This window comes from Colossoma macropomum, unplaced genomic scaffold (genome assembly GCF_904425465.1).
Source record: "Colossoma macropomum unplaced genomic scaffold, Colossoma_macropomum, whole genome shotgun sequence".
Classification (NCBI taxonomy): Eukaryota; Metazoa; Chordata; class Actinopteri; order Characiformes; family Serrasalmidae; genus Colossoma; species Colossoma macropomum.
Window position 1 is genome coordinate 4,435,060 of NW_023494809.1, and position 15,438 is coordinate 4,450,497.

At 39.4% G+C, this 15,438-nt stretch overlaps 1 protein-coding gene across 7 annotated transcripts in view; it reads right to left on the reverse strand.

Moving 5' to 3' along the window:
* arhgap33 (Rho GTPase activating protein 33) overlaps positions 1 to 15,438 on the reverse strand; it is an 89,469-nt gene that overhangs the window by 37,236 nt on the left and 36,795 nt on the right. For 4 of the 7 annotated variants that reach the window (XM_036558074.1, XM_036558069.1, XM_036558073.1 and 1 more), the window contains 2 exons: positions 8,053 to 8,144; positions 3,586 to 3,670 (listed from right to left, as the gene is read on the reverse strand). In XM_036558074.1, coding sequence (XP_036413967.1) covers positions 3,586 to 3,670; positions 8,053 to 8,063 — 96 coding nt within the window. In that variant the 5' untranslated portion in view covers positions 8,064 to 8,144. Of the gene's footprint in view, positions 1 to 3,585; positions 3,671 to 8,052; positions 8,145 to 11,903; positions 11,942 to 15,438 lie in introns of all 7 variants that reach the window. The other 3 variants (XM_036558071.1, XM_036558070.1, XM_036558072.1) reach the window with 1 other exon arrangement.

Sequence of the window (15,438 nt, forward strand, 5' to 3'; positions counted from 1 at the left end):
ACCTCTCATCAGAACGGTGGTGTACGGTATACTGTATGCATGGAGCATAGCAGAAATTGAGTCCTTCTTCGGCAACAGGGTAATTTCAAAGGGGCTTTGGCCACCATGGTTGCCGGACCTGACCACCACCAGACTTCTTCCTTTGGGGTACGCTCAAAGGAAAAGTCTATCGGAACAAGCCTCGCACTGTGGAAGATTTGAAGGAAAACATCCAAATTAAAATTGCTGCTATTCCCCCCGATATGCCTGCAGATACGTTCAGGAACATGGAGTGCAGCGTCGAAATGTGTCTGGCAGAAAACAGAGATCACTTCCAGCATCGTATGTGATGCAATCAATTACACATACGTCAACGTATGTAGTGTATTTTTTTGGTTCAGATTGCTTCATCCTAACAGGAGTTACAACAGAATATTCAGGGCCTCTTTTGAGTGAATCTCCCTGTATGTATGTACACACACACACACACACACACACACACACATATATATAGAGATTTTTCTTCAGGAGTTTGGTCCCAGATTTCTCCTCAATGCCACCAGCCATCTTACGGATTTGTTGAACTTCGTGTTTATTTAAAGAAATTGGCATCCTACTGCTCAGCATGTGGCCATGTGTGTGTGTGTGTGTGTGTGTCTCTGTCAGGCACAAAGAGTGAAACTTCCATTATATTTCACAAACGTGAAATATAATGGAAGTTAAATGCTTTACTGAATTATATCTTACAGTTTTTGATTTTTAAAGCATACTTTATCATAAGAGGCATAATCTTAAGAAAGCACTAGTGAAACAGATTGTCGAGAATTTTTCTGTTGGATTATTATTATTATTATTAAGACATTTTGGATGTTTTTACACTGCAAATTTAATAACTAGAACTGACCCAACTGGAAACAAATTTTCCAAATACTTGAGACAGCTGGAACTGTTATATAATAATAATGATTTATCTGATTGGTGCTTAATGTACATGCTAGTTAATGTTATCTTGGCTACACTGAAACAATATACTGCATGCAAACATTACTTGCCTTTGGTCTGCTTTATTGTCATGTATTCTCTTTTCTTAACCTGTCTGTTATCTTCCAATTTACTAGCATCTTTTATCTATGGGGTCAGTTTGACCGCAGCAATTAAAATCACCAGGAAATATCAAAGTTCTGGTGGGTTTTATGATTTCCCCTACCCCTATGTGGTGTGAATTATCAGTGGTTCTCACACTACTACAGGTACGGTCATGTGTACAAAAGGTGTGCAGGAAATTGAACATCGTGTTTATTTTATGTTTACCCAGTTGTCCCCATTAAATTGGGTCCTCATAAACACGTAGGCTGATGTTTCTGTACAAAATAATTAGAAGAGACTTATCCAGACCCTTCCTCGTTTGAAGAGACTTTGAAAGAAACGGCCGAATGCGGTCGTAGGAGAACAAGGCTGCAGAGTGGAAGAACAGTTAAAAGTCTGAAAGCAATGTTTAAAGAATCTAAAAGACACAAACCAAAGTAATGACCGTGCCCTTTTTCCAGTGAGCTCGAATACATTTTGATGGGTGATGAGCCCAGCTGTCAGTCAATGAAGCTTCATGATGGCTCCTGCGATGCTGGCAAAGGTGAAACTGAACCCTCTGGGAGCGACTGGCGTTCGTTGGCAGTTATGATTATTGACTTCTGGATGAGCCACAAGAAGCAACGTGAAGCTCTGTTCTTTTGTGCATGTGGGTCAGTTTAGGAGCTGATCTGTTCAGACTGATTCGAATACAGATCACATTTAAAAGATATTGTGAACAGCCAAACAAAAAAAAATCTGATTTGGTGCGAAAAACAGAAATAGCCACATTTATCTGCTGTGCGAATGTAGCCTTTTAGAACTAGTTTAATACTTCTTGCTATTTTGCTTAACATCATTTATATATGCTAATTCACATCTATTGATTTAGTGCTGTCCCCCTCCCGCCCACACCGTGTTCATTTTCCGCCCACACCGCGCATGAAACTGCAAACAGGCCCCGTGCCAAAAGATATCGTTGTTGGAACGCAGACCCCTAAATGATAGCTTTCTCAGCATGTCTGTTTTCTGACAAACATACTCCCGAGAATGTGCAGTTCAAACTGTAAGTGATTAGTCAGAATGAGCTTAGGTTACCCTTACAAACCTCACTAAAGCTCATTACTAACATTAGTCACTGGAATTTTCTAGGTCGTATCAGTTTCTGGTAATTAGATGTACTTAGTAGTTATTTCATAAAACTACTGAACATTTGGCAACTTGTTCTTTCACAGCATTACACACATTAGCTAGCAAACTACATACGACCGGTTAATTAACTCTAAATACAATTCCTATTGTAAACATGGTTTTCATGTGAAAAAATGCCCTCCACTGATCCTGCAAACATCTTAAATTGATGCTGCAACCTAATTTTAACGTACGTAGCTATAATTTTTAGCTATTGCTTATTACTTACTGTAGCTCAAAAATTATGGGCAGCTTACACAAAATGCCATGTTTTTTTTTCCTGTGGTGGTAATTCAGCTCTCTGTGAACAGCACCTTAGAACCTGTTAAGATCTTGCAACGTGTTTCAGGTCCAGATCGTATCTGGATCAACTTCGGGCAGATTCTATTTACACTTTTCTCTAAAATGCATCTTCAGTGTAAGCAGATGAGATGTAATTGTACTTTTCCCCACATAAGAAAGCACATCAACACATACGTCATTTCCTTTTGAGTTTTGTTTACGCATCTTTCTTTTAGAATATTAGTCGACAAGATCAGCTTGGACACTTTGGTCAGCCTGGAGTGCATGAAGATTCAATTTTAGCCTCGCATGTCTTCCATCTTTCGTTTCATTGTTTATTCTCTCACCTGTTAGTCGCGGTTGTCAGACGCATTGCTCACATAACTGTATATGATTAATGAAACTGCGTTCTGTTTACATTTTGATTGTGACCACATTTAATATATCTCTGACCATCTCTATGTGGTTTTAGTTATCTAATCACAATCCCGTGACAAAGTGTCTGGAAGGTGTTTATATCTAGCTTTTCATTAAGTCAAGTATCACGCTATGAACAGCATCTCAGTCTGGGGACCAATTTAGTCAAGTTACGCTGATTCTCATGGCTGTGTACACAGGAAGGTCCAAATGAAAGCTGGTAGTGGAACTACTGGCCAGACTTCAGAGCTACACATAGAACCATCTCACTAATACAGCATGGAACTTCATCATGTCAAAGGCTGTCAGAATGATTACGATTAAGATACCTTTATTAATCCCACAATGGGGAAATTTCACCTCCTCATTTTACCCATCTGTGCAGTGAAACACCACATACACACTAGTGAACACACACACACTAGGGGCCAGTGAGCACACTTGGCCAGAGCGGTGGGCAGCCCCACACACAGTGCCCGGGAAGCAGTTGGGGGTTAGGTGCCTTGCTCAAGGGCACTTCAGTCACGTACTGTCGGCTCAGGGATCGAACCAGCGACCATCCGGTCACAAGGCTGGTTCCCTAACCTCCAGCCCATGACTGCCTATTCATGTAGAAAATTTGACAAAAAGAAAAGATTTGTCAAAACTTACCTCAATGGAACCAAAGTCCACATTCTCATAGTGAAAGTGGGCACAGTCTACAAGCTTTGGGAAGTGGCCTTTGACAACAGACAGCCTGCAATCAAAACCAGAGAATAAATGATCAGTTTGTTTGAGCATAAAGACCACATGATATACTGCATTCTACACAGGTCAACACTGTCTCTGGACATTTATATATTAGTGCCCAATCAATATGAATATTGTGTGGCCAATATCATCACTGATTTAATGGGGGGCAAAATTTTGATAACTATATAGGTCAATAAAGTATAGAGTATATAGATAAATGATATAGGTCAATAAAATGTTTTGATTTATATTTTAAACACATACTAGAGTACTTGTAGATAAACAGTGCTTTACTGATAGCTGTGATTTTCAGTTCTCAACCACCACACTCACATAAACAGCAGAAGCTCACAACCCTGAACAAAATCCAGTGGCCCCAAAAGTATTACCAAATACTAAAATTAAAATTTCTTCTTAGGAACGGTTGATGAACGAGGCCCACTTCGATCAAACTGCTTACCATGTGGCCATGAGAGACGGGAATGCAGTTTCACTTCCTGCTCTAAAATGCAGGGGTGTGGCCAAAATAAGTCTCCACCCATGGACTGAAACTCTTTAGTTGTGTCTCAAAGCTAAGGACGCAGTCAACGTCCGAGAGAACTTCCTAGTGCCGTAATACGAAGGCTCCTCTTCAGTGTTCACTCACACACATTTGAGACAGCCTGAGCAGGCTGTACTAACACATCACAGTTTACAGTGAGCCATGCAACACCTTTACATCTTATATTTAAAAACATTAAATTAAAATGTAGACTTCATTGCATTTCAAACTCCGGTGCTGCAGCATCTCACCACTCGCTTTTCAAATTGTTTTGAGCTGTGCATGAAGGATTATGGGAGTCTGAGGCCCAATTTATTTAATTTTACCCCTACCTCTTGTTTTTGAGTGTCACCTTGCCCCTTGGAACTGAGTTACAAGGGGTAGTGGTTGAAATCTTCCCCCACGAAATGAGACCTTCTAATAATATTACTTCATTAAGAGGCTACTAGCGCTGCTCTGTAGGCGATCCTGCCAGTCTGCAGTGATAGCAGAGGAGGGTAAAGTTCAGCACCTCACTGCTGGGCTGTAGTCACATTTAGGACATCATACGAGGGGGATTATTTATTATCACCCACCCCTAATTCTTCAGTGATATGAAGCTGAAGTCTTCAAATTTTCCTTCAAATTTTTTTTTTTGGCACCTTAAATGGTGTAGCAGTTACATTCTGATGCCTCTAAAGAACCTCTGTTTGGAGGGCCATGTAGCCCTAACACTTCGCCCCACCGCTCTACTTCAAATAAAATCGGGACACCCTACCCCTAGCAGTGAACTTGCAAAACAGAGGGGTTAGGGCTAAGTGGCAGGGCAAGAGGTGAAAATGGTATTGGGCCTAAAGGTCATTTAGCTTATTACTATCTCAGTTAATGCCTTGGGTTTATACAGATCATAATATAATCCTTGGAAAGTTAAAAAATACTTTTTACTGTGGGTTCACAGTTTAAACTAATTTAGGTAGGATAGCCCATAAACATGAGCAGAACACAGTTTCCAAAGAATAAGGACATACTATTTTCAAGTGAAGTTTCCTCAGTATCGGTCACGAAAATGTATTTGAATACTGAATGTTTACCGATAATGAGCAACATTACAGGGATTGTTTGAGATTTGCATGCTGGCTCTAGGTGTGCACTCTGTGCAGGCTTTTCAGTACGAAGAAGCGTGCAACATGAGAACAGAGTTGTGACACCATGTGAGGAAAATTTGCATCTCACTATCAGTTTTGTAAAAGGAAGTGAAACTGAAATGCTTCCTATTTTAGAATGCAGTGCAACTCATGAGGGTCCTGCATGTGCAGAGCTTTATTTTAAACCTTTGCATTGGCTTGATATTTGGTCACACTGGTGAAAACTGGGTTTTAGTTTTGGTTGCATAAAATGCAACTGTTACCAACTGTACAGACTGCAAAAATAAGAATTTCAAGTTTGATTTTGTGTTTGAGCCCTGGCTCCTAGGCATGTAAAAACATTAAGACATTAAACTATGAGGGCAGTCTAATAGTGGTCACTTATTGTGAGTAAGTCGTTGCATTACAAACAAATGTGGATTTGTGGCTGGTCAAATTCATTCAGTGCCTACCAGTATTAAATGGGAAGTTGGTAATGTTCCTCACAATATTGCCTATTTCTGCTAGGGGTAGGTCTGTCACAATTATTAGATAATCAGCTGATCCCTATTACTAACTGCATTTACCTTTATTGAGACTGTTACGTTGTAACACCTTTAGAGAGAAGGGTCTGAATGCAGAGCCGCAGATTTACACCCCCAGTTTCATTCCAGTGGAACTCACGCGCAGTAGGACAGCGCAACTGTGCCATGTAAACAAAGTCCTTAAAGGAAAGTTACAAGCATTCCCATTTGAATTTTAACCAGTGGCCAGTCTCCTCATTTATAACATCTCTGACGTAAACAGTGACTGTCTGTGCCTGTTGTATGTGTCGCCATGCATATTACCATTCAGGAAGGAATATCGCTGCCAATGTACTCCACCACTGCTAACCGGTTAAACCATAAGCCAAAACACATTGAGCCACATTAGAAAATTCCCTCACACTCATTTCTGCCAGAAGAGCTGGAAAATTATATAGAAAATCTAATTTTACATGAGCTTGTGAGTAGTTATAGTTTATGTTTTTGTTTTGGGAATTGAATAAACAAACATACAAAATTACATAGTGAAGTTACGCTAGCATTTCTTTTCTAATTCTGTATCAAAAATGTCAAAAATGTCTGTATCGTATCATGAAATCTGCGTATTGTTACACCCCTAAAAATACCCACAGAAACTCATCCTGGAACTGTGATTGGTCAGGAAACCCACAGCACTCTATGGCTGCATGATAAATCACATTCTTACCGTTTATGTGTTATGAGTTTCCATGTTAAACACATCGTTAAGAGCTGTGGTGACAGAACAGATCAGATGACCTCATACAAGCAGCGCCGGAGAGACATCATTACACTGCCAACACAAACCGTTAAGCCGATCTCACACCAGACGCAACATGGCGGGTTTGGTAAGCCGGAACACTGCAATGCTAGTTATTTCACATCTGGCGCGGCAGTGGTTTCTGCTGGTGCTACATTTTCACGTAATGCAAATGTTCTTATTGTCTGTTTAATGATTAAATAATCTTTTCACACCTGATGCAACAGTGGTTTCTGTTTGTGTTACATTTTCATTTAATGCAAATGTCTTTATGACCTGTTTAATGATTAAATAAACTTTTCACATCTGACTCGACAGTGGTTTCTGTTTGTGTTACATTTTTACGGAATGCAAATGTCTTTATTGTCTGTTTAATGATTAAATAAACTGTGTAGATGACAGTAAGAACCCGACTTGCTGCTGTGACAGTTGCTAGCCCTCTCACCATGTGATGCACAGCTATATAAAGAGAGGAAGATGCATGTTGGTTCACAATATTTACCTACTCACCTTGTCAAAGAGTACAATACAGCAAGGATATTGCATTTTTTACTGTTTCTGCCTAGAAACTGCCAGCATGCCACGTGTCAAAAACAGACCCAAAGCATGTTTTTGCGCTTCATGCAAACGGTGTGACTTACACGGCCGGTGTGAAACGCTCCGCTGATTAATATAGAAGTGTATTTAGCTAAATGGCTAATTATAAAACACACATTAGCACAGCTCTAAACTCCTCTATCCTGAACTACAGCTCCGTAAAAATACATCTAACATTAGGATTGTTCCCACCCAGTATGGTGTTTTCAGTGTGTAAGGCATGAAAAACTACTGTCACAACAGACATATTTGATAGCATTAAACAAAATAAACTAAACTTTTTGTTTTTTGTGTACCTATATAAGAATAACTGTGTTTATTTGTTTCTGTAGCCTTTACAGAAAAGCTGTTGAGGTAATCCTGATGTTTTTCAGCCTTTTATTGCACAAAAATGTGTTTACAGTTCTGATGTAAGCAGCTGTTAATATTTCATTTCTTTTTAATTTGCCCAATAATGAACGGTGCCTTTGTAACTTTGCATTTTGCTATTTGCTTAAAGGAGAAGTTAGATTTCTGTTTACACATCCAGAAATAAAAAGTCTGTTTTAATAACACTAAACGCTTCTCATAGTCATTCGTGATATCTGACAGCTTATTGAACATTGCGTTGTACGTCCATATCGTCTTGCCCGAACGTTAGCAGGCTCTGGACAGTTGCAACCTTTTGAGATATCAGTATCACAAAGGTTTAACAAACAACGTATTGTACAGCCCTATGGTCGACCCCTGGGTTACTGCACAACATTCAATGAAGTTTTAGTCTGCATGAGCCAGGCAACAGTGGTCACAAAGTAAAAGAATCGGGGACAGGCAGTTTCTCACCTCTTGCTCATTTTCCCCTTCAAGTTGGCAGTGGTGCCAACTGAGCGGGTGGCGGGCTCCCCGGAACTGTCCAGATTATCTGTGCTCCGAGCCTGAGGAGAGGAAGAGGATGCAGAAACGGTGAGGATCATCAGAGAGAAGGAGTTTAGCCTTTCAGCATGGTTAGCTTCATATAGCATGCTGGCCCAAAGAAACAATCTGACACAATCATCCACAGACTTCCTCTTCAACACTACCTGTTAAGGGAAATGCAGTTGATTATGCTTCAGTGCCATGCAACTTCTGCCAAACTTTGAAAGGGACCGGACTACAACTCCCATTTCATCAGCAGCAATCTAACTGGAATTGCTCTCCTGGGAGGCGTAGGCTATTTTATTACCTCTCTTTCAAGTGGGCCACTCTAGCACACATTTGGATGCTCTCTATTGGATCACGCTGAGACAGGGCCAAGCAGCTAGCAGGACACTGAACTGACTAAGAAAGACAGACAATCAGCTGGGATTCTGGTCAGACCTGAGCTTTATTAACAATCAGGGCACTTCAGGATACTGCCCGAGTATGCAGTGCTGGATTCAAGCTATGCAGATCCATTTAAAGGGGAATTCCACCAAAGTTTCAAATTTTCTGCACAGTTCAATTGCTGAGATGTAAAAACAAAGTCATTTCAAGTGGTTTGATTTAAAATGGTTTACTGTAGAGACATTTACTGAAACAGATTTCTTTAGATGGTGGTGATGGGAACCAGGGGTACAATGTCTACAACACAAACAGTCATTTTATTAACTATGAGTTTTCATATGTGTGATGTTTATAGTGGTGAAATAGGCAAATCTAACCAAAAATAGTTCTCTTTGGAGACTATTTTGCCTTACAACACCCTGCATGTACCTCTGCAACATTAATTTTGTTAAAAATGAAGAAATAAATAAGTAAGTACAACAAACCAAAGAACCCACCACATCTTACCATAACTCTACAATAGGGCAATGTCTCAGACATCAGGTATATACAGTTGTATGCAAAGTTTGAACACTCCTGGTCAAATTACATGTTTTGAAGTGAAAAAGGTGCACATTCCAATGCATTTTCTACTTTAATGAAAAGACAAAATGTGGCCTGTGCGAAGGTTATGGCCAGTGGTTGTATTAACTAGTTACATTTACTTAAGTTACAAATTAAATTTTTCTGTTTAATTTTTATTATGCTTTGTCAGTGACAACATCTGCACTGCTTTGTGACTGGTCACTCTTCTGACTTTGAAGCTTTACCACTTTATTTTAGACCAAAAGAATCACAAAACAAGAAGAATAGAGCCTGACTTCCTATCTTCAGTTCCTATGTTGACATGCTGTATTTACTTGTTTTTTGGTAGGACACTTACTTTAGTCATTATTTTCTTTCTTCCTCCTCTGGTTTTGGCACATTTTGTTTTCCCCTAAATATGTTAAAAACAGCAAAAAATAGAAATTGCGTGGCAGAAAACGCCATATTTAAGTTCCCTACAGATGACGTGTAAACATATTTTCACTTACAAAACCAACAAACACGTCATTTGACTGAGGGTGCTCAAACTTTTGCATATGACTGTACATATATCTGAGGTGGCTTTTGGAGGGATTAAACACTTCAGACATCTGGTTCTTATCAACTCCCCTATGAATAATTCTGAGACGTCTAGAATGTAGCACTTCACATCAAACCTTTCTGAATAACTTTTGTCTTAACAATTTAATTATGCTGATTTTTTGAACAATAGACGGAATTTTCCGTTAACGCAGTCATGAGGTGAATCCACAGTCATCCTTATTCAGTGCTATCTTAATGAAAAATCTAATTTACCCAACTCTCCAAATCAGCCAAGACATGTTTGGGGTCTTAATTTTGCTTTTTTAGTTTTCGCACTGGGGATACAAGAATAATGCAGCTAACAAGTGATGAAAGCTTTACTTCAATTAGCACCATGCAAACTGCATCATATGCCTACCTCAAACCACACTGAGTTATATCATCTCAAATAGACTCGTTTAACTGGTTTCTGTTATTTATAAAAATGAACAAAATGGTTTCAGCTATGCTGCATACTTGTGTTCAGTTTTATAGATAACAGCATGTCATACTGTGTCAAAAACGACATCAGCAAGTCGGTTGGAGGCAACTTTGTGATAATTTAGGCATGCGGTATGTACAACGGGGAGCGTAACCTCGGTCCCATGAATGTACATTCTCTTATGTCTTTAAATAACACATCAAAACTCTATATGACATGAACCGCTTTCTACAGGCCTTTTGTTTCCAAGCACAAGAGAAATAAACTAATTTAATTTTTTTTCATTAATGTAATCTAATTTTAATTAACTATTAAAATATTTCCTTTTTAAAATGTAATCATAAACATTACAATTCAAGGCTAAACTGAGGGCCCTCCAATATTATCAGTACTGTGAAAATGAGTTAATGAGGAATCCTTCCACATGATTTTTCCAAATTTCTGCATAAATAAGTTAAGATATTAAAGTTATTCAGCATGGTCGGATATAAAACGCTTAGTTCTAGAGAAACTTTGTCACAGTTGTTCTCACTGATGGTGAAAGGAACACAGACATCCAAAATGATTAATCCCTCTAAAAGCTCCCTCACAGAAAGCTATTACATTAAATAGTTACAAATTCCTTCACTGATGCCTGAAACAGTTTTGACAGTACTGTGATAAAGGTTTGTTTTTTAATAAACAAATAGTTTCCAAAAAAAAAATAAAAAATTTCGGATTTAACTTCATGTTACTGTTATTATTACATATAAAAACTCACTGTTGGTTTTACATAGTAAATAAAATGGCTATATTTGTGTTCCTATTACCACCACCATAAAGAAATCTGTAGCCTGTATGTTTCCATGACTCTAAATGATGCTGTTTACATCTTAATGATTGAATTATGTAAACTAATCCTTTTTTGGGGGAGGGAACTCCCGCCCCTCATTAAGGAGGCCTTTGATCCCAGATGATTGCTAGGGTGTTGCAAGGTGGTTGCTATGGTATCCCAGGTGGTTGCTAGAGTGTTACTAATAAGGGACCATGGGAACACAGGACCCTGGGAACATGGGGATGACCCTGCACAATGCTAACTGTTGGTTTTTTTAAGCTAAACTAAAGAACTCCAAACATGTGTCTTTGCTGATCAAACACATTTAAAGTGAAGAGAATTCGATTTTCCACAAAACTATTGTTTAAGTTGGTAGCTCAAAGTTGGTCAATAACCAAAACAATCTAGCATCACAGCACGCTTCACAGGCCAAGCAAGATTTTACTTGATTTAAACACTATTGCTCAGTCTTAGATCAGCACAGGCAGCATAGCCGCAGCTTTAGAGAGACAGGGTTAGAACATAGCTTGCTGGGCCTTGCACAGCCCACACAGCAGAGCACTCATCTATTTTTGCCTAAGGAAATGCATCAGCATTGCCTATGACTTCAACAACATTTGCTCCGTTTAAGCTGGTTAGAACTGACTTTGTCATGTCAGCCGCTGGTCTGCAGCTACAGGTTTCGCCCACATGACAGACAGTTTCAGAGTAAACGCTTCCCAACTTGTTTTTGGATGTACTGAGCAAGTTCTTCTTGGTTTCCCTCAGGGTACCAGCAGCTCCTTGCTGCAATCCTGCTGCGTCACACATGACATTTCCAATCACATGACATTTCCAACAAAAAGCCACGCCTTCGAGGATGCGTTTTGCTTAGCGTTAATCAACACAGTGAAATTGAGAAAGGCCGGTTCATGAAAAGCTGATTTGGTGAAGCTCTGCCAAAACAAAAGACAAAAAGAAGAAAGCGGAAGTAATACCTGTCCCACTTACCGGCAAGGCCAACTGCATCACGTTGGGAAAGGAGAAACCTTTTGGAGATGGTCAACAGTGAGCATATGTCTTACATTAGGGGGATTTTGACACTTAGCACAGCAAGCGAGACACCACTCCTTCTGTTTTGTGTATACAAATCATAAAAAAGTTGCACGTCAACATTTTTCCAAGCTATTTCTAGTTTTTCCAGCTTTGGTAAATTGCGAATCTGCATATTCTAGCAATCTGAATATATTCAAAAGAAGACGGATCACAGTCGTCGATGCACGTAGCCCAACAAAACCAGCTTACTGGCTTTCCAGTACAAGCTAAAGCCCTTTGACTTGGGAATTCCTGGGCAGTTCAACTGCCTTCAAGATTTGCATGCCGTTCCTCTCACTATGAAGGAAGTAGAGCAAGGCTGTGGGAAAACATCCACATCTCCCTTTCTTCCAACTCTCTTCACTTAAAGGGGAACTGCACAGTTCAATCATAAAATGGTTCATTGTAAAGAAATGTACTGACTCAGAGTTCTTTACAGTGGTGGTGATAGGAGGGTACAATGTCTACAACAGAAATATTTAACATTTTATTACTATCCATTTTTTTAACCATGAGTTTTTATATGTAATGTTGATAAATTAGTGGTACATCTGGAAAGGAAAAAAATGCTTTCTCTGGGGACTATTTGGCCTTAATGTATGTACTTAATGAATGAATTTAATGAATGTACTTAAAAAATGTATTTTAGATCAACTCTTGTCGTAAAACAGTTATAAAACAATAGCCATGTTTACATGCAGCCTAATAATCCGTTAATAATCAGACTAATAGCTCAATCAGAATAGAATACTTCCATGTGTACACCTCGAACAGACTAGACTGAGGCCATTCAGAATAAAATTTTCTATCCGACTGAACGAAGTGGGTAATCCAGTAAATAATCTGTTAAATAGAAGAATAATAGCCGTGTAAACGCCTGTATCTGATTACATTCCCTATCGGAATGTGCAAGTACATTCTGCGTATGCAAGTCACATAGTAAAATGTTATAGTGTTCAACATGGTGGAGCAGAAACTGGTCTGCAGAGGAGACGAAGTTTATGCCCTGGTCTTTAAAAGACGGCGGTGGGACGGACGTCCAGCTTATGTGTCTCAGAACACGACGTCTTCCTCTCGGCCTTCTTTAATAAGGACGTGAGGTACGTTTTCCTGAGTCCGACGTCATTTTAAAGTAAATAAAACACAAGCGCTGCTCACTGCGGCTCGTCTTGCTCTGACTGGACTCACGTGATGCTCGTTGTCATGGTAACGTCTACACTAAGTGTTACTCTACAAATGCGCGTCATTTTGGATCGCATTACTTGTAGTGAGCATGTAAACTGAGATTTTCCAACAGATTGTTGATTAGAGTGAGCATATAAACACCTTAGTCTTAATCTATAATCGGAATGTATTCAATTGGATTGGCAAAAATCTTTGCATGTAAACACAGCCAATGTCTCAGGCATCAGGCAACATATGAATGGGGTAGATTTTAGAGGCATTAAACTTCTAGACGTCTTGTTCCTATCAACACCACTGTAAATATCTTATGTAAGATGTAAACATCTTGTTTACATCTTAACCATCTACTTATCCAGTGGTTTAAAAAACAATAGTGAAATTCCCCTTTAAGCACAATGTTCCAGAACATAGGCAGTCATCTCCATCACAGCTCTCGCCCTCTACCTTCTCTTGGTGATTAACTTCCTAAAATCGAATGCATTCCTAAAAAGACACTCAAGCAATTTTCAACCTAATCTCTATCTGCCATGTCTGTATTGTCTGGGCGGTTACTGTTGACATTAACCACTTCACCACCTGCCTGTTGGCTTCTATTATAAGTGTACTTTGAGTCAACAAGTAAGCTGTTCTTTTGTAGGTATAAGGAAAGGCATCAAAACTATTCTTTGTGGTGACTGACTGTATGCTACAGATGCAGCAGGCAGACATTAGTTTGAAAAATGTGGGACTATTCCTTTAAATCTCTTTCCTAATGCTCATTATATTCTTCCCCATTTCCATTGTGGAGCTGCCAACAGCCGAGGTAACAGCATTCACAAGAGAGACAAGAAAGCAAATCGGTTTCAGTGCGGCACTATTCCAGAATCTATAAAATAGCCCAGAAATACTTCACTTACACTACCAATTGTGGTCTGATGGGCTGGAAAAATGCTAATTGATGTCACATGGTGAATCAGGGGTTACTTCAGCTCAACCAGACATACACACAAACACACACACACACACACTTTGCAAAGGTTATTCGGGGTTATTTCAGTGCCAGAAAGGTGAGACATATTCCAGATCAGGGAAAAATACCAACCGATGCATACATACATAAATACAACACATACAGTCATGTGCAAAACTCAGAGACCACCCTTTCGTTTACTTAATATACAGTCAAAACTGCCAATTAAGTACAAGTTATTCATTTTTCAACATCAGACCAATACAATGTAAAACTAAGTATAACATCAAATCTATCAGTACTGAATTTGTCCACTCTTTACTTTTGTGCACCCTACTGTCACTTTAACTATTCCATCTTTCCAATCATGGAATTTTTTTTTAAATAAAATAATTTGGTGTAGTATGTAAGCATTATTTAAGCTGTTGAAATTGTAATGTCACAAAAAAGCAACACATTTACACATATCCATCCGCCTATCCAGCCTACAGCTGTTAAGCTCCACCCACTCATGCTGACGTTATCACTGTGTCCCATTTCAGGGGCTGCATCCTTCGAAGGTCACGTCTACGAAGGCATGTCATGCGAAGGCTGCGTAGACCCACAAAGGCCGAACTGAAATGAGACTGTCTGCTCTATGGCGAATTTCCTGTTTGCGTCACAGCACCGCTGTTCCCACGAAATGCCGACCCTGTCAAGTTCTTTTAAAGTTCTTTAAAGACGGAGCCAGAAACTTTAGTTTCTAATTTTAGTTTTTTATTTTTTCCATTTACTAGAGCTGGAGATGCTTCTCTTTGTCTACTCCTTGATCCCTAAAACGAAAATGTTAGCAGAAGCTTTGCTTCAGACCACGTTTTCTTTTTTAACATTTGTATCGTTTGCTATTTGACTCAGTTTAAACCCAATATATACATTTAAAAGTGTCTCTTCAGCCACCGTTCGCTCCTCTGCTAACGCAGCCATGTTCTCGAATCTTCGATGGCACGCAATGAGCCACGGGATACTTTTTGTTGCCATGGAAAAGGACACATTTCTCGGCCGCATATGAAGGAGCCTTCGAAATGGGACAGCCTAGTTGCGCTGCTGTGATGCAATGGGCCTTCAAAGGCAGCCTCCGAAGGATGCAGCCCCTGAATTGGGACGCAGGTTATATGTTTCGGCCCAGACTGCTTTTTTGATACAGAGCAGCTAATCAGAACAGAGGCCCGTTTAATTCTAAGAGATGTTGGAAAATTATCTTGTAAAAGATGAATTATGACCGTTTCTTCTACATAAATACACAAACATTGTAAGTGGACTTCAGGGAGAGAAATAAAC